The 18,613-nt window shown below is 49.9% G+C and overlaps 1 protein-coding gene across 4 annotated transcripts in view; it reads left to right on the forward strand.

Annotated features, from left to right (window-relative positions):
* Positions 1 to 14,746, forward strand: part of Litafd (LITAF domain containing) — a 17,546-nt gene extending 2,800 nt beyond the window's left edge. For 2 of the 4 annotated variants that reach the window (XM_052759427.1, XM_052759428.1), the window contains 4 exons: positions 9,837 to 9,966; positions 11,682 to 11,813; positions 13,526 to 13,670; positions 14,145 to 14,746. In XM_052759427.1, coding sequence (XP_052615387.1) covers positions 9,939 to 9,966; positions 11,682 to 11,813; positions 13,526 to 13,670; positions 14,145 to 14,253 — 414 coding nt within the window. In that variant the 5' untranslated portion in view covers positions 9,837 to 9,938 and the 3' untranslated portion in view covers positions 14,254 to 14,746. Of the gene's footprint in view, positions 1 to 9,836; positions 9,967 to 10,063; positions 13,671 to 14,144 lie in introns of those variants that run through there. The other 2 variants (XM_052759426.1, XM_052759429.1) reach the window with 2 other exon arrangements.
* The last annotated feature ends 3,867 nt before the right edge of the window (positions 14,747 to 18,613 follow it).

An 18,613-nucleotide genomic window follows, 5' to 3' on the forward strand; every position in this document is an offset into this window, starting at 1 on the left:
CGGTGGGACAAGTTGGTACCAGCATAGAGGGAGTATTGCTGTTGCAGACTTTTGATCATGTTTTTGGGAGGATTGTAGAAGGACTTTGGGTTAGAAGAGGCATTGAATGTTAAGAGCTCTGTGGGATGTTCTGTGAGAGCTTGGAAGATAAGAATGTTGAGAGCAGTGCAGAGTATAGAGGCCTGGCTTGGGAAGTTTCATAATTATCAGGACCATTTGTTATTTTGAATTAAGAGTCTGTGGTTCTGGTCAGCTGGCTGAAGAATCACCTGTGATTAACAAGACACCAGAACTACTAAAGCAAAATTGCTTTGCTGGGATACTTGATGCTGGAGCTAAGAAATTAGCAGTGATTGAGAAGCTGGGTGGTGCGCAATGGAGGCAGGCTTGGGTCACTTCTCCAGCTTCACCATCTGCTCACAACACAGCTGGTCTTCTAAGCTCAGGCAGGCTCCTCTCTACCACTACTGCTGTTCTTGGTGGTCATCCCATGTACTGATCTCCAAAATGCTGGTGTCCTCTGCTGCAACTGGATTGCATTTTCACCAATAGCCTCTCATAGGCTCTCTTCATCATGGCAAGCCTCAAATTCTCTGCATGACCCCTTCAATCCTGGGCCTTCAAATGCTACTGAAACAGCACCTTCACCAACGGCCACTCCTGGCTTCTCAGTGATGAGCCTCAGCTGCTCTTCAAGACCCCTTCATGCCTTCAAAACCACTACTGCCTGGGTGACTCTTACACTACCAAATCCGGCTGCCAGCACAAGGTACAACTTTGGCCGCCTCTGGAACACAGCTTCTCTGTGCTCTCAGAAAAAAACTTCCCAGAAGATTGTGAGTGGACCTCAGCCACTGGATGGTTGGAATTTGGGTTTGAGTTTACCTGATTGACTGTGCACTGATTTTTCACTCTTGAAGTAAATGTTTTACTGGAGTACACAGTTGAGAGACTTCAAGTTTTAAGACTTTGGATTTTAAGAGATTGACTATTTTAAAGGGACTGAAATTTTAGTGTGTTTGAATTTGTAAGGACTGTGGGACTTTTAAAGTTATGTTTTTAGTGTGAGATCTTGGGGATGAATAAGAAAGGAAGGGCTGTGGCTTACTAGTCATTTGTGTGTCAAATTGACAAGGGATCAGTTGTACTGGTTGGTTTTGTGTGTCAACTTGACACAAGCTAGTGTCATCAGAGAGGAAGGAGCCTCAGTTAAGGAAATGCCTCCATGAGATCCAGCTGGTGATTTTCTCAATTGGTGACCAGTGGGGGAGGGGCCATCTTATGGTGGGTGGTGCCATCCCTGGGCTGGTGGTCCTGGGTTCTATAAGAAAGCAGGCTGGCCAGACGATGGTGGTACATGCCTTTAATCCCAGCACTAAGGAGACAGAGGTAGGTGGATCTCTGTGAGTTGGAGGCCAGCCTGGTCTACAGAGCAAGTTCCAGGACAGCCAGGAATATGCAGAGAAACCCTGTCTTGAAAAACCAAAAAAAGGGATTGGGGATTTAGCTCAGTGGTAGAGCGCTTACCTAGCAAGTGCAAGGCTCTGGGTTCGGTCCTCAGCTCCAGGGAAAAAAAAAGAAGGGGGGGGGAGAGAGAGAGAGAGAGAGAGAGAGAGAGAGAGAGAGAGAGAGAGAGAGAGAATATGCAGGCTGAGCAAGCCAGGGGGGAAGCAAGTCAGTAAGCAGCACCCTCCAAGGCCTCTGCATCAGTTCCTGCCTCCAGATCCCTGCCTTGTTTGAGTCTTGTCCTGACTGACTTCCTTTGGTGATAAACAGCAATGTGGAAGTGTTAGCTGAATAAAACCCTTTCCTTCCCAACTTGCTTTTTGGTCATAGTGTTTCGTCACAATAGAAACTTTAAGAGTCTGTGTGTGTGTGTGTGTGTGTGTGTGTGTGTGTGTGTGTGTGTATGAGAGAGAGGTCGTGGGTGTTGGTACCACATGCATCTGGAGGCCAGAGAACAACTTTCCCCTTTAGATAGGTTCCGGGATTGCACGAAGGCCACCAGGTTTGCATGGCAAGGATCTCACTGACCACCCCCCCCCTTTTTTTTAAGACAGGGTCTTATGTAGCCCAGGCTGGCCTTGATCTTGTTAGTTGGCTGAAGATGGCCCCAAACTGAGGATTGCTTTGCTCCAGCCTCCCATATGTCAGGATCACAGGTGTATGCCACCATACCTAAGTCTCTCATTATTTTAAAGCCACAGCTTCTCCTGAAGTATCTCGTGATCAGGGTGAGGAGGAACCGTCCAGCTGAGTGAAGGCAGGAGCGACTTCCTTCTGGATGGTCACTTTCCTGTCCTTAGCCATATCTGCCCCTTTGGAAAGCAGCATGCCATGGAAGAACAGGAGTCCTAGCGCCACATACACACACACCCCCTCTGCACACTCCAGTGCAGGAGCGTCTTAAGGCTTTTTTGGTTTGTTTTGCAGGCCCCCCATATGTAGCCCAGCTGGCCTAGGACTTGCTAAGGAAGACCAGGCTTTCAGACTCACAGATACCTGCTGGCCTCTGCCTCCCAAGTGCTGGGATTAAAGACGTGTGCCACCACACCCTGGCTCATTTTGGAGCCTCTCACCTTCTGTCCCCTCTGCTGGAACTTTCTCTCCCAGATCTTCCCAGGCACCTCCCTCTGGTCATTACAGCGCAATGTTCTTTCCTCTAAAGAGACTCTGCTCCCTCGGGACAAAACAGCACTCCAGCCCTTGTATCTATTGCTATTCCCCGAGGGGAGGGGAGGCCCAGGAGCCCCAGCTCCTCCAGCTGTCCTTCTCTGGGCCCCTGTCAGCCAAGCCACACAGAGTGCCCTGTGCAGTGATTACAGCACATTCCTCGGAGTCCTCCTTCTCATTTTCCAGCCCACATTGGGTCCTTCTGGGTGAAAGAATGAGCAGGATGGGAAATGTACCCATTAAACAGTCCTAATTGTGGAGTCCTGATATACACAGAGAGCCCAGAGAGGCTTTGTGTGTAAGGGACACAAAGTCTCTAACAGGAGAGGGACCCAGACGGGCCACCCTGGACTCCCAAGTGTCAAAACTCTGAACTCGTTTTGCTCCTGCTGTGGCCTTCCTTGCCTGTGTGACTCTGCTAATGTGAGCAGGAGTCTCATGTAGCCCAGGAGGTCTTGGACTTACATACAGCTGAAGATGGCCTGGAGCTGCCAGTCTTTCCTCCTGCCTCCACATGCTGAGATCGAAGGTGTGCGCAAGTCCAGTTGATGAGGTGGAAGAGAACCCCAGGGCTTTATGCACGCCAGGTTAGTGCTCTGCCCACTGAGCCACATCCCCAGCACCCACTACAAGCCTCCTGTGTACAAAGCAAGAAGCTAATGCTTCACATGGACTGCTGGTATCTGTCACTCATGTGACAAGTTTTATTGGGCATCTACTGTAGATGTAACCAACCATCTTATTAGATAAGAAACACAGAGCCGATTCAGAGAAGAAAGCCAAGAGGTCAGAGCTAAGAGCCTCACCCTTCCTGCTTCAGCGATCCTCTTCAGTCAAGAGAGCTCTCCGAAACAGGCCTACTTCCTGTGTGTACGTCTTTATATAGTCTAGCTGTTCTGCCTTCTCATTGGTTGTAAACCCAAACACGTGACTGCCTTGTCACTGCCTGAATGTACCGCCCTCCAGGTCCTTAAAGGCGTGCGCCACTGCCGCCATGTACTTGATATGGCTCTAATAGCTCTGACCCCCAAACAACTTTATTTATTAACATACAATTAAAATCACATTTCAGTACAAGTAAAATACCACCACAATCTACTCTGTACCAGGCACTGTGCTAGGGACCTGGAACACAAGTCCACAGTGGCCAATCAAACTAATGCTTGAGTGGTTAACTGCAGACAGGTCACTGTTCTCCAAATTGAGCCAGGGGCTAGCTAGGGTGTGACTCAGTGGCAGCACATGCCGAGCGCTTGCAAGTCTATGTCAGCCTGACAAGCCAAACTAACAAACAAAAAAACCAAAAACCTTTGGGGCACAGTGGTGAGTGTCTGTAGTGGCAACAGTCAGGAAGCAAAGTCAGGCAGATTGTAGTGAGTTCAAGGCCAACCCAGGCTACACACTGACTCAAACAGAAAGCAACTGGAATGAATTTGAGCAAAGTGGTATGATGGGGACCTGTCCCTGTCTACAGAGGGCATGACAGTCCCCCACGAGCTGAGATTCTGACAGTACAAGTGAGCTGTGGCACCTCTCCTAGGGATGCATCCTAAAGAACCTGTAAGCACCCCACAGAGATGCCTGCACACCCACTCTTATCAATACACCATTCACAATAATCAGATTATGGAATCAGCCTACATGCCTAGGGAGAGATGAACGGAAAAAGAAATGTCATGCTTATGCACACTGGTATGTAGTCACTGGTAAAGAAGAACAAAATCTTTGAAGGAAAATGGATAGAAGAGGATGGCATGTGATGCAAATTAAGCTAGAGAGGCGTGGACCACATACGTTCCCTTGTGGGAGATAGATAGACAGGCAGATAGATATGTGGAGGCTCACACCTGCAATCTCAGCACTTGAGAAGCTGAGGAAGGAGGCTCAAGTTTATTAGTTCAAGTCCAGCCTGGGCTATAAAGTGAGTTCCAAAGTGAGCCTGTGCTGGAATGAGTTCCTGCTTCAAAACAGAACCAACACACACATATGGCGTTAACAACATGTGCACATACATGTGCATATATAGTAAGAATGGAAGAACAGCAGGAGGGGAAAGGAGAAGACATGGGAGGGTGGATATGGTCCAAGTACATTACACACGTCATGACTGGGCTGTGACTTCATACATATGTTAATAAAAACAACAAGGGCTAGAGAGATGGCTCAATGATTAAAGAATTTGCCAGGTAAGCAGCAAGAGTGAGGACCAGAGTTCAAATCCCCAGAACTCAGGTGGTGGTTTGAATGAGAATGATCCTCACAGGATCAGGTTTGAATACTTGGTCCCCAGGTGGTGGAACTATTTGGGAAGGATAAGAAGGTATAGGCCTATTGGAAGAGATGTGTCACTGGAGGCGGGCTTTGAGGTTTCAAAAGCCCACAACATTCCCAGTTACTTCTCTCTCTGCCTTGTGCTGTGGATCAAGATGTGAGCTCTCAGCTACTGCTCCAGTGCCATGCCTGCCTGCCTGCCTGCCATGCTCCTCACCATGATGGTCACGGACTCTAACCCTCTGTATCCATGAGCTCCAAATTAAACATTTTCTTTAAGAAGTTGCTTTGGGCCAGGTGGTGATAGCACACACCTTTAATCCCAGAATTTGAGAGGCAGAGCCAGGCAGACCTCTATGAGTTCGAGGCCAGCCTGGTCTACAGAGCAAGATCCAGGACAGGCACCAAAACTACACAGAGAAACCCTGTCTTGGGAAAAAAAAAAAAAAGTTGCTTTGGGGGCTAGAGAGATGGCTCAGTGGTTAAAAGCACTGACTATTCTTCCAAAGGACCTGGGTTCAATTCCCAGCACCCACATAGCAGCTCACAACTGTCTGTAACTCCAGTTCTAGGAGATCTGATGACCTCACACAGTCATACATGCAGGCAAAACATCAATGCATATGAGATTTAAAATGAAAAAGAAAAAGAAAAAAAAGAAGTTGCTTTGGAGCCAGGCAATGGTGGCGCACGCCTTTAATCCCAACACTCAGGGAGGCAGAGGCAGGGAGATCTCTGTGAGTTCAAGGCCAGCCTGGTCTACAGAGTGAGTTCCAGGACAGCCAGAGCTACACAGAGAAACCTGTCTCAAAACAAACAAACAAACAAACAAGAAAGTTGCTTTGGTCATGGTATTTTGTCATGGCAATGGAAAAGTCACTAAGACACCCTGTAAATGCCAGGGTGGTGTGACAGCCTGCCTGTGATTCCAGCACTCAGGAGGAGATGGGGTTCCAGGAGCAAGATGACTAGCCAGATTACCCTTATTAGTAGGTTATTAGTCCAACCGAGAGACCCTGTGTCAATGAACAAAATCCAGAGGGATCAAGAAAGACTCCCAATGTCAACCCCGGGTCTCAAGAGGAAAATGTGCACTTACAGGTGAGCACACACATGTGAAAAGGCACACGAACAGTATGAACACATGCACATGACAACGTATCCAGCTAAAAGCAAATATGAGGGTCATTGCATTTCCTGGCAGGAGGCATTAATGGACCCATTTTTCAGGAGATAAAACTGAGGCTCAGAAGTGAAGACGCTCAGCAGGGGTCACACAGCTAGGAGTGGCACAGCCCCTATTTTAACCACTTTCTCCCTCTAGGCCAGGCCTTATTTTGAGAGAGAAGAGGTTAAAACAACAGGAACTGGGGATGTGGCTCAGTAGTACAATACTTAGCTAGAATGCTAGATCCATATGGCCCCCGCAGTCCCAGCACTTAGGAGGCAGACACAGGAGCATCGCAAGTTCAAGGTCATCCTCAGCTGCAAAGCAAGTTTGAGGGCAGCATGAACTACTTGAAACCTGCCTAAAAACAAAACAACCAGGCATCCAGAAGGTCTGAGCCCCAAAGACAGCTGATTCTTAGGAGGAGGCCCAAAGAGCCTAGCCAGGCCTATGCACGACTCTCCCCTGAGGCTCTGTGTCCTGAACACCTAGCAGGCTGAGCTCCAGCTCATGTTGCTGGGCTGGTTTCTCCACCCTTATGACTCCTTACCTCTACCAGCCCCGGCTTGGGAGTTACCCTATGAGGGAATTAACAAGACAATTGGAAGCCTTGGGTTGATTCATGGCATGCTGGTGCTTCCCCCTGGTGGTGAGGGTTAGAATTGTTAGGGCACATCATCTTGTTGCCTCCCTCCCTTCATTCATACTCAGCTCACGAGACCCAAAACTATGTTAGTCCATATGAGACCCTCAAAATCCTTGTGTTGGGGATGTAGCTCGGGCAGTAGGGTGATCACACAGCTTTCATGAATCTGGGGTTAAATCCCCAGCACTGCACAAAACCAAGAGTGGTGACACTTGCCTGTACTCCCAGCACTTGGAAAGGTGGAGGCAGGAGGATCGAAAGTTCAAGGGCATCCTTGGCTATACAGTGAGTTTGAGGCCAACCTGATATGTATGAGACCTTGTGTCAAAAACAAGATCCTTAGAGAAGGCAGCCCCTAATTCTACCCCAAGAGGATATCCAGTGGACACAAGAACCCTATACCTTGGACGGTGACATCCAGGGGATTCTAGGCAGAATGAGGTGTACTGTGATGAGAGGGGCATGCATCTCATCCATCCATCCATCCATCCATTCATTCATTCATTCGCATTTAACTTACATCTACCAGTCATCTTCCACCCACTAGGTTTACATGCCCAAGTTAACAAGAGCAGAAACTAAATGGTCTCCCTGACTTCTTCCCAAAGCCCCACAAAAGAAAGTTTGGGTTGGCCTAACCTGGAACAGCACTCCATCTTGACCCAACCAATCATGCGATAGACTCAAAAATGTAACTCAGCACTCAAAAGCTGAGACAGGAGGATTGCCACAAAATTGAGGGCAATTTGCCTCCACAGCAAGACTTTGTCTAAATAAAACAAATGAAAAGGTCATATAAAACTGGCATCCCACTTGTTTTATTTGCTGCTGTTCCTATTGTTAGGAATTTTTCTCATTTATTTAAGTTCTTAATTTTTATTTATTTATTTATTTATTATTTTTTTTTTTTTGGTTTTTCGAGACAGGGTTTCTCTGTGTAGCTTTGCGCCTTTCCTGGAACTCACTTGGTAGCCCAGGCTGGCCTCGAACTCACAGAGATCCGCCTGGCTCTGCCTCCTGAGTGCTGGGATTAAAGGCGTGCGCCACCACCACCCGGCTAAGTTCTTAATTTTTTTATTGTCATAAAATACTCAAAGGCTTAGGGCTGGAGGTGTAGCTCATTTGGCCAAAGGATTGCCTGGTGTGATGGTTAGTGTTGTCAATGTGACAGGCTCTAGAATCATCTGTAGAAAGGTCTCTGAATATGTCTGTGGGGGCTTATCTTGATTACCTTAATTGGGATGGAAAGACCTGCCCACAGTGGATCCCTGTGGATCCCTGGCAGGATCCTGGACTGTAGACAAAAAGAGTGGAGCATCATGCAGGTATCACTGTTTCTCATTGTGATTTGATGGGACCACTGCTTCCAGCCACCTTGATTTCTCTACCATGGTGGACTGTCCCTTGAACTGTGAGCTGAAATAAACCCTTTTTCCTTTAAGTGGCTTTTGTCAGGGTGTTTTATCACAGCAACAAAAACGAAACTAAGACACCCAGTGTGCACAAGACCCCGGGTTCCGTTCTCTGGACCACAAAACCAGTCGTGGTGGCGTGCACCCACGACCCTAGCACCCCACAGGCAGAGGCAGGAAGATCGGGAGTTCAAGGCTGTTTTCAAGGACATAACAAGTTTGAGCCCTGTCTAACAACAACATGAACTTCAAATGCCATTTACTTTGTACATTAAATTTAATTTAAAATACTCAGGTATACAGAGATACTGAAATGAATGTGCAGTGAGCAGTTCACACACCTACACCTCAATTCCACTCTCGTCAGCATTTTGTTTTGCAGTTGTCTCTAAACACCTGGTAGGGACTAATTCCATGACCACCCCCTCCACAAATCTTTGGATGCTTAAGTCCAAAGATGGCCAGGCATGGGTCAGCTGTCTATGCTGGAGAAGTGGCTCAGTGGATGGAGTACTTGCCTAGCATGCACAAAGCCCTGGGGGTGGAAAGCTGGGTGTGGCACCACCTTGACAACATGTAGAATTATTGGGAGAAGGGCTTCCCAACTGTAACTCTGCACTTAGGAACTGGGGCAGGAAAATTGAGTTCCTGGCCAGCCTAGGCTACATTCCAAGTTCAAGGCCCTGTCCCACAAACAAAACCCCTACAAGGTTGCTATTATTATATCCATTCTACAGATGCAAGGTGAGGTAAAGAGAGGCAGGCATTCCCGGGCTTCCTGGAGCTAAATTAGCAGGAGGTGACTGGATTCAGAGAAGGCACACGCAGTTTGCATGTATGTATGTGTGGACACTGTAACCATACTTAGCTTTTTATTTTTATTTTTTTGAGAAAGGTCTCCTATAGCCTAGACTGGCCTTGAACTCACTATGTAGTTGAAGATACCTTGGACCCCCAATTCCCCTGCCTCCACCTCTCCGGTGCTGGTTTACAGGTATATGTCACCACATATAGCATTAGTGCTGGGGGCTGAACCCAGGGTTTGTGCATGCTTGGCAAGCACTCTACAAACTAAGCCACTTTTATAGCCCTGTTCTTTGCTTTGTTTTGTTTTGTTGTTGTTTTGAGACAGAATTTTTCTTTGTAGCCCAGGCTAGCCTATTACTCACTACATAGACCCAACCTCACTTGGCTTTGAACTCCGATTTATAGTAATCGCCTGTCTCTGCCTCTCCAGCACCGGGCTTATAGATGTATTGCTGACAACAGGGAGCTCTTTTCCTTTTCCTTTTCTTTCTTTCTTTGGTGACAAGGACTCAGTACAGACCCCCAGAATGTCTTTGAATTTTTCCACCTTCCTGCCTCAGCCTCCTAAGTGCTGGTGTCACAGGCCAGTGACACTAGGCCCCGGTTCCATACTTACCTCCATTCTAATTGGAAGGAACTGATAGTGTTGGATGCCTCTACTGGACTCACACTACTCAGGGTCTTAGTTGGTCTCCTGACCCAGCTCACAAAGATTCAACCTGCTGTAGGGAGTATGGAAGGGTCCTCCAAGCTGAGCCATGAGCAGGCACCCCTCCAGCAGGAAGTAGAGACAAAATCCCCTGGCCTATGCATCGAAGACATCACAATGGCTGTGGCAGCTGGCCTCCTTTCTCCCCAGTGAGGCCTCTCCAAGGAGACTTCAGGAACTGAAAGCCTGTCCACTCAGAACCTGGAACCCAAGAACACTACTTGAGGAGCACTTCTAAAGCAGAGGACTCTCATGGCACCCAAATGGAACCATACCAATGGTGAGGGACCTCACTCGGGAGCTAGAAGAAGGCTTGGGAAGCAAGAATCAGGGGTGGGGGGGTGGGAGGGGTGGGGGGATGGGAGGGGTGGGGGGGACTATTTGCTGATCTGGGGCTGATCCCATCTTCCCCTAAGTCTCACTGAGCCCTACTACCCAGGTGACCCAGTAGGGACAATGGTTGGGTTAGTTCTCCAACATCCCCACTCTTGAAGCATCACAGACTCTACCAAGCAATACTAATGGCTCCCACATCAATACAGCATCCGGGCGGCACAGCACATAGGCCAGGGCAGGAGCCAGGATGTGGAGCTGCCCATATGCTGTGGCCTGGGAATGTGTCTGACCCCCTTTGAACAGTTTTCTCATTGGAATTCCTACCAATTCCATGTAAATAGTCAAGAGGATACAGGGTGTAGTGGTACACATCTTTAAACCCAGCACTCAGGAGGCAGACGTAGGTGGATCTCTCTAGTCTATATACTGACTTCCAGGACAGCATAGAGAAACCCTATCCCACATTAAACAAAATAAAATTAGAATCTAGGGTTTATTCACCGGCCCAGCTTGAGACAGGTTGACTCTAGCTGGTACTGGTCACATGCTTCATTTCTGACCTTTGGTTTCTTCTCTGGGGGAAAAAAAAAGCCTGAAACTAGCCCTAGACAGCTTCTAGGCCAACATAGCTGAGACACCTCTTGTCCCCAAAGTGGAGACAGTAAGGCCACATGGCCAGGGCTGCCTGTTCTCTGCTTAGTCCTGCTAGGGGAGGAGCTGTGAGAGGAAGCTGTGAGAGGAGGCTATGGAAGGAGGCTCTGAGGGGGAGCTCTGAGCAGAGAGGCCCCAGAGATCCACCTCTCGATACTAGCTCCTTCCCCGGAAGGGGCCAGGCCATTGGTGATCAAGCCCAGGTTCCCAGCAGGCACTTACAAGGTTGTACATGAAAATTTGGTGGGAACCTTACTGCCCATCCATATTAAGATCATGGTGGCTCCTTTTGGGTGTGATGGCTTAGACCAGTAATCTCAGCACTTGCGGCACTGAGGCAGGAGGATTGCTGCAAGTTCCAGGCCAGCCTGAATGAGATCTGAACTCAAAAAGCAAAGCTGGAGATGCAACTCAGCTGGTAGAGTGCTTGCTGAGCATGCAAGCAACCCTGGGTTTGATCTTCAGTACTGCAAAAACCGGACATGGAGGTGCAGGCCTGTAATAGGCAGAGATAGAAGGGTCAGATGTTCCCTGTGAGCCTGGGAGACACAGACCTTGTCTCAACTTCCTCCCTGCCACAAAAGCATCAGAGCCTCAGATGGAGCTCAAATATCCTGACTTCAGAGGTTAGGTCTCTGGCATCTAAAGCCTACCTGGTCCCCCATACTTACTAACTGAGGGACCTCAGGCAAGGTGTTCAACCCTTCTGAACCTCATCTCCCCACCTGCACAATCCGAACGATGCTTCATTGGTGAATTGGTGAAAGGGAGCATGGTGAAATTGGCACACAGTGTGGCCAATAGTAAATGGCCCTGAGCTATGTCTCACCCCAGACCTCTAGCACCTCTCCTATGGACAAGGAGGACATATGTGGATTCAGAAGTGTCTGAGTTCAAAACCTGGCCCCTCCACCTTCTGTCTGTGTAACTATGTGCAACTTTGTTCTTGGCCATGTGGTGGCTCCGGGTTGGCACATCTGAGCCCTGAGGCCTTGCTTCTTCTTTCAGACTCTCGGTCTTCTAAGGAGCCACCACCTTCTAAGGAGCTACCACCTCCTTATACCAGTCCTCAAACAGGAGCACAAGGGTCATCCCAGCCATACCGTGTGTACACCCAAGTCACACCAGTGATCCAGACCAGTAAGTATAGCAGCTGTCTCTCCTCGTCTGGCTCCCAGAAGGCCACTCACTAAGCTCAGTGCAGACAGCACTTTCTCTGGTGAGCTCTCCTCCCACAGCCTGAGAACTCTGAAGTCCCAAGGCTGGCTGGGCTCACATGGGGTTGGCGCAGCACCAAGAGATTCTGAGGCATCCTTTTCTACTGTGAAATTCTTGGGGATGGGGCTGGTATATAGTAGATGCTCAAGTAATATTTATGAAATGAATATCCAGCAAGCATATCGTAAGTGCTAGTCCACAGATGAGGTGAATACAGAGTCTCTAAGTTGAACCAGGGCTTTGAGACTCTAAACCAGTGTCCCAAGGAATTCCCGGGCATTCAAGGTTGACATGTTAGTGTTGTAGAATATTATTGTAAGGTTATTATTATTATTGCAACTTTTGTTTATGTTGCATTTGTTTAACTCTGTGAAGCTGTGTTACTGTGCCTCTAAAACACCCAATGGTCTAATAAAGAGCTGAATGGCCAATAGCAGGACAGGAGAAAGGATAGGCAGGGCTGGCAGGCAGAGAGGGGCAGAGAGGATATATAGAAGGAGAAATCTGGGAGGAGAAAAGAAGTAGCCAGAGAAGGAGGACCCCAGGGGCTAGCCACCCAGCTACACAGCAAGCCACAGAGTAAGAGTAAGATTTACAGAAGTAAGAGAATAGAAAATCCCAGAGGCATAAGTTAGATGGGATAAGTTAAGAAAAGCTGACAAGAAACAAGGCAAGTTAAGGCCAGGCTTTTATAATTAAGAATAAGCCTCCGTGTGTGATTTATTTGGGAGTTGGTTCGTGGGCCCCCCCCCCAAAAGAGCAAAAACAACCAACAACACATTAAACTGTATCAGCCAGTTTCACCTTGCTATAACAAACATGACCCTAGGAGCCCCCTTCAGATCACAAAGCCACAGCAAGCTTCTGTCGCTGTCATTACAGGTTAGGCAAGTGCTCTACCACTGGTTATATACCCAGCTCCTCCTGGGATTCTTTTCCCATTTTTTTTTCAGATTTATTTATGTGTATGAATGTTTTGCCTGCATGTGTCTATATACCACGTGTGCCTGGTGTACAAAAGCAAAAGAGGGACTGGAGCGATGGCTCAGCAGTTAAGGGCTGCGCTTCCAGAGGACCCGGGTTCAATTCCCAGCACCCAGATGGCAGCTCACAACTGTCTACAACTCCAGTTCCAGGACTTCTAACACCTTCACACAAACATGCAGGCAAGACACCAATGGACGAGAGAGAGAGAGAGAGAGAGAGAGAGAGAGAGAGAGAGAGAGAGAGAGAGAGAGAGAGGCCAAAAGAGGCAGGAATGGTGAGGGGTGTAGGGGTGTGTTTATTCTTTTCTTTCATGCGCCTGCTTTAAGGATGTTTAACCACAGGGCCTGGAAATCAGCTAATGCAAGGAACGAAAAACAGTGGGCTGGCTGAGTCTGGTAGGTTGTACTAGGAACTCCCCAAGCGGAAGGGACCACACTTAGAAGCAGAAAGGCTCCAGGGTTCCTAGGCCCTGTCCTTACTTGGGCTAGCTGGATTAACTAGGACAGATCATATGGCTGATAGGCAGGTACGTGGTGACTTGGGTGCACTGGTGAGCACGGGGAAGATGAGTCATGATGTAACAGGGGTGCCCAGGCAGAGGGTGCTGGAGACAGGAGGAAGAGGCTCTGATCTGACCACCCCCCCAGACATGTTCACTGGAGTGCCGAGGGTGACAACTTCCATGCCGATGCAGACCATATGTCCCTTCTGTGGGAGCCACATCATCACGGTGACAACCCCTGTCCCAGGCATCCTCACCTGGCTGCTATGCAGTGGCCTCTTTATATTTGGGTAAGCAGCGGGGACTGGGGACCTGGTAGGAAGGGGGTGGGACTGAGATGCAGCTGGAGACAGCTAGAGTAATAGAAGTAAGGAGTGAGGATGGTCCCAGACTGGGTTTCGAGAAGATAGCCCTCTGCCTGGGTGGCAGAGAATGGAGTGGGGATGGACAATGCCTGCCTGCTGGGCAAGTGGCCAAACAGGTTGCCATCACTACTACTGTCAAGAAAGAGAAGGCACAGTATGGCTCTCAGTCCTGCTCTGCAGAACCACCCCAAGGAACTGAGGCCCACCCAAAGGTGTGATGAGGGTGCAGGCCAGCACAGGGCTGCTCAGGGGTGATGTGGGTACAGGCCAGCACAGGGACCTCTGCTCAGGGGTGATGTGGGTACAGGCCAGCACAGGCAATCTGCTCAGGGGTGATGTGGGTGCAGGCCAGCACAGGCAATCTGCTCAGGTGAACACACACTGCTTCTGAGGCTGCAGGTGCTTCCTGGGCTGCTGCTTCCTCCCCTTCTGTGTGCGGAGCCTCATGGACGTGAGGCACTCCTGTCCTGTGTGCCATCAGGAGATCTTCCACCACCACCGCCTGTGACCTGCACTATAAACAGCAATGAGGAAACATCAGTGTGTATGTGTGCCCCTGCATACCCGTCCAGCAGGGGGGTGGCGTGAGCAAGTGAAAACATCCTCCACCCGCCTGCTGCTTTGTCCATGGGTGATGGATGGCACCTGGGTATGCCTGGGTCACAACATGTGCTGGTTGGTATCATCTTGGGGAGGGGTGGAGTGGATGCCCATCCATCTCCAGGTTCAGCCTCCTCTAACTACAGATGCCACAGCTCTACCAGCCACCTCTTTCCAAGCCCCTTCCCATCAGCTCCAAATTCTACCCCTTTGGGAAAACCTGGTACCCACACCCTCACCTGTATAACCTCCCCTACACACACATCCAGGTTCACAGCTGCTGCCTCTTTCCCCAGGGACCAGTGCACTCCATCACAATGCAATACGGAGAGCCTTGTCCTTTCTTCCCTGCCTGCCTTGGGTCTCTGCAGTCTGGATCCTCCGTGCCGGGGGGTGGGGGGTGGGGGAGTGGTGGTGGGGGGCTGCAGATGTCCTCTGGTCACTCCTAGCAGGTTTCCTCCGTTTGTCCTCAGCTTTGCTCAAGGCCCCTCCCCCACCTCTGTAGGCATCTGTCCTCCCTTCCAGGTCCCACAACCTTCTCCCCTGGATGCCTGAGGCATCCAGCAAACCAGCATGTTGGGCTGTGGAGATAGCCCCATAATTAAAGGGATTTGCCTTACAAATATGAGGAGCAGAGTTTAGACCTCCAGGACTCACACAAGTGTTGGATGGGCAGGGTGGCCCACCTGTAATTCCAGCCTCCGAAGTCACAGACAGGGGAATCCCAGAGCAAGCTGGCTAGTGAGACTAGCTTTATCAGAAAGCTCTGGGTTTGATTGAGAGACCCTGACTACGTAAGGTAGAAAGTTTGAAGATGATCCCCACATCAACCTTGGGCCTCCACATGCATGTGCACATGTGCAGTAACACCCACATGTGTGCAAACATACAAAAACGGGGCGGGGGACCTCAGCAGGTCTTAACGAGGCTGCTCTCCTGAAGGGTGGGCGCATGGGGAGGGCATGGCCACCTCCTCTCTCCCAGACACCTTGGATGCAGCCCTTGGTTCCTGTCCTGTTCCCCTCCACCTTGTCCCTTCCTTGGCTCCGGATTCTCCTGCTCCTTCCATTCCTCACCAGCCAGCAGCCTGCGGCCAACACAGACAGGGTGATGCAGTTAACATGGACAAGAACTCACCACTTATTTGGGAGGCAGAGTTAGGAGGATTGCCAGGCTTAGTTACATAGCAAATGCCTGTCTCTTAAAAAAACAGACAAACCTGTTGCTGTGAAGGTGTTATCAACTTGACAAAACCCAGAATTGTTTGGGAGAGAGCCTTGCCTGTGGGGATTACATTCTATTTCTGGAGGTGGGAGGGTCTGCCCTCTGCAGGCAGCGCCATTCCCTGGCTGGGATCCTGGACTGTAGCAGTGGAGAAAGGGAAGTGGGTTGCAGCACACACGCATCATTCTCTGCTTCCTGACTGTGGGTGTCATGTGACTAGCTCTCTCAAGCAGCTGCTGCCTTCCTTCGCTTTCCCACCATGAATTGTGAGCTAAAATAAACCCCTTCTCCTTTATAGTCTTCTGGTCAGAGTATTTTATCACAGCAATAGGAAAAGAGACTGACATTCACTTACACCAGACATCTGCCCAGAACTCACAGCTCGCTGAGTTCACCTGAAGCCGTCTGTGAGTGGTTCCTGCTTCCCTCGACTCTGTCAGGCATCCTCCTCACTATGCACCCCAGGACCCCACCGACCCATCTCTCCAGCAGGCCTGCCTGTCTATGCACCCCAGGACCCCACCGACCCATCTCTCCAGCAGGCCTGTCTATGCACCCCAGGACCCCCACCAACCCATCCCTCCGGCAGGCCTGTCTATGCACCCCAAGACCCCCACTGACCCATTCCCTCCAGCAGGCCTGCCTGTCTATGCACCCCAAGACCCCCACTGACCCATTCCCTCCAGCAGGCCTGCCTGTCTATGAACCCCAGGACCCTCACTGACCCATCCCTCCAGCAGGCCTGCCTATGCACCCCAGGATGCCCACCAACCCATTCCTCCAGCAGGCCTGCCTGCCTATGCACCCCAGGACTCCCACCAACCCATCCCTCTAGCAGGCCTGCCTGTCTGTTCTTCTCCATCATGTCATTCTTCCAGACAGATTCACGAGCTCCGTTCAGCCTAACACCCGCATGACCCAAGAGAAACTGAGGCAGGGGCTATAGGAACTGGGAAGGGATGAGTCTTGCGGAGTCGTTTCTGGAGTGGGCTCCCCAGTGAGGTTTACTCCTTACAGTTCCTTCCCAAGCTTACAGTGTACAGAAGACAATGGGAAGGAAGTGGCTGTTAAAAGACCTCAAACTGGCTTGTGAATAAGACTTCTGGGTAAAATGAGGACCACTGGACAAGATCAGGAAGGTGATGTGGGGAAATCCAGTACCAGAGAGTGGGGTTTTGTGTTTCTTTGAAGTCAGTGCTGAGGATTGAACCTAGGGCTTCGTGTCTGATAGGCGAGCGCTCTACCACTGAGCTACATCCCCAATCCTCATTTTCACTTTGAGACAGGGACACACTAAGTGCCCAGGCTGGCCTTGAGCTTGTTATGTATTTCAGACAGGCCTGGACCTCATGACCTCCTGACCCAGCCCCTTGATTGCTGGTTTGACAGGTGTGTACCTGTCAAAAATGGAGATTTAATTTGAAAAATACAAAAAAAAGTATTGTCCTACCTATCAATGTTCAAACAGAGGCAGAAGAGACTTGTGGAAAGCATTTGAAAGAGGAAACAGGAAGCTACAGGCACCTGAAAGACACTGGCAACTGGTTTGTGCCGAGGTTCCCTGTAATACCCACACTCATCACAGGAGGGCAGTGCTGCACAACTGACAGGTAGAAACCCAGGCCCATTAACTAGACAGGCAATCAGAAACTCAGGTCTGTCTCCCTGTAGCCCCTGCCATTAGCATGACATGAAAAGGTGTACACGTGTGAGGAGATACACTTGAGTGTGGGCTGGAGGCTTGGTGGGATGGCATTTTCAGGCTGGGATTCCTGGAAGCCTCAAAGTCAGGTGAGGTACAATGCTCCAGGCCAGCAGGTCTCTCTAGACCCCAGGGAGGCCGGACAGCTGATCTAGCACCTGCAATGGAGGCCCTGAAATGATTGATGGGAGACTAGACTTCAGAAATGGAATATGCTACAGCTGCAAGCCGTAACTGCATGGAAACAGGCCTGACACCAGATCACACCGCCACAGTGAACTGTTGGACAAACAGGCTTCTGAGACTCCCAGGCCTGACACCAGATCACACCGCCACAGTGAACTGTTGGACAAATGGCTTCTGAGACTTCAAGACATGGGATGCCAAGTCAGCACAGGCCTTAGAGTCTCGACAGGACAGAACTTGCCTCGAGAATGAATCACATTTACCTTGAACTACTCAACTCCAACTTCCCTTGTTCAGATTCCCCACCCCCCCCCCCCACACCCGCCTCCCCAGGCAATGTGTGGCTTTGTCTTGTATTGTAGACAGGTCCAGACAGGAACGTCTCAGTCCCGGGACAAAACCAACTGTCACTCCACATCACTGGACTTCAAGGTTCTGCTCAGACTGACCCCACAAATCAATCACAGGTTTTGGCGAGTACTGTAACAGCAGTACTGTTGCTCAGTGTGAAGCTGCTGACCATACAGTGAAGCCTCTAACAGCAGGTGCTGACACTTCTAGGCTTCTGTCTCTAGCCAACCCACCCTCTGGGTCAGAGCCAAGAGACTGAGTAGTCTAATCCCACTCAGCCTTATCACGGGAGCAGACAGGTGGGTGTGGTGTGGTGTGGTCATGGGCATGTCTGGTATCAGCAGTCACCAAGGCAGGCTTCTGTGCCCACTCCCAGCCCACTGAGGTCAGCTCTGCCCAAGTCCACCCTGGGAATCTGCTATCCAGCGAGTCTAAGGACAGGGAGAAGCGGGGCAACTTTTGATGTGCCCCTAGCTTCGGTCCACACCACTGAACAGGAAGGTTGACATTGTCCCTTCAATAGTAATGAACCCCAATGCACTCCCCTAACTTCCTCAGCCTCTTGCTCTACTGAAGACTGAGCTTAGAATGTCCAAGAGCCTTGATGCTCCTGGCTGGCAGGGAAGATGGGTGAGCTCACCTCAGAGACCATGGGGCTTCATGGAGACTGCTCTCCAAGGGTACAAGCTGGGAGCTTACTATCTACCCCCAACATCCAGCCAGCAGCACATGTCTGTGATCCTTGGAAGGGGCAGACTACCTCTCATACCTACACAACTTTGCCCCTAGAATGTTCTGAAAGGAT

Source organism: Peromyscus californicus, unplaced genomic scaffold, assembly GCF_007827085.1.
Source record: "Peromyscus californicus insignis strain IS unplaced genomic scaffold, ASM782708v3 Scaffold_3__1_contigs__length_106647218, whole genome shotgun sequence".
Classification (NCBI taxonomy): Eukaryota; Metazoa; Chordata; class Mammalia; order Rodentia; family Cricetidae; genus Peromyscus; species Peromyscus californicus.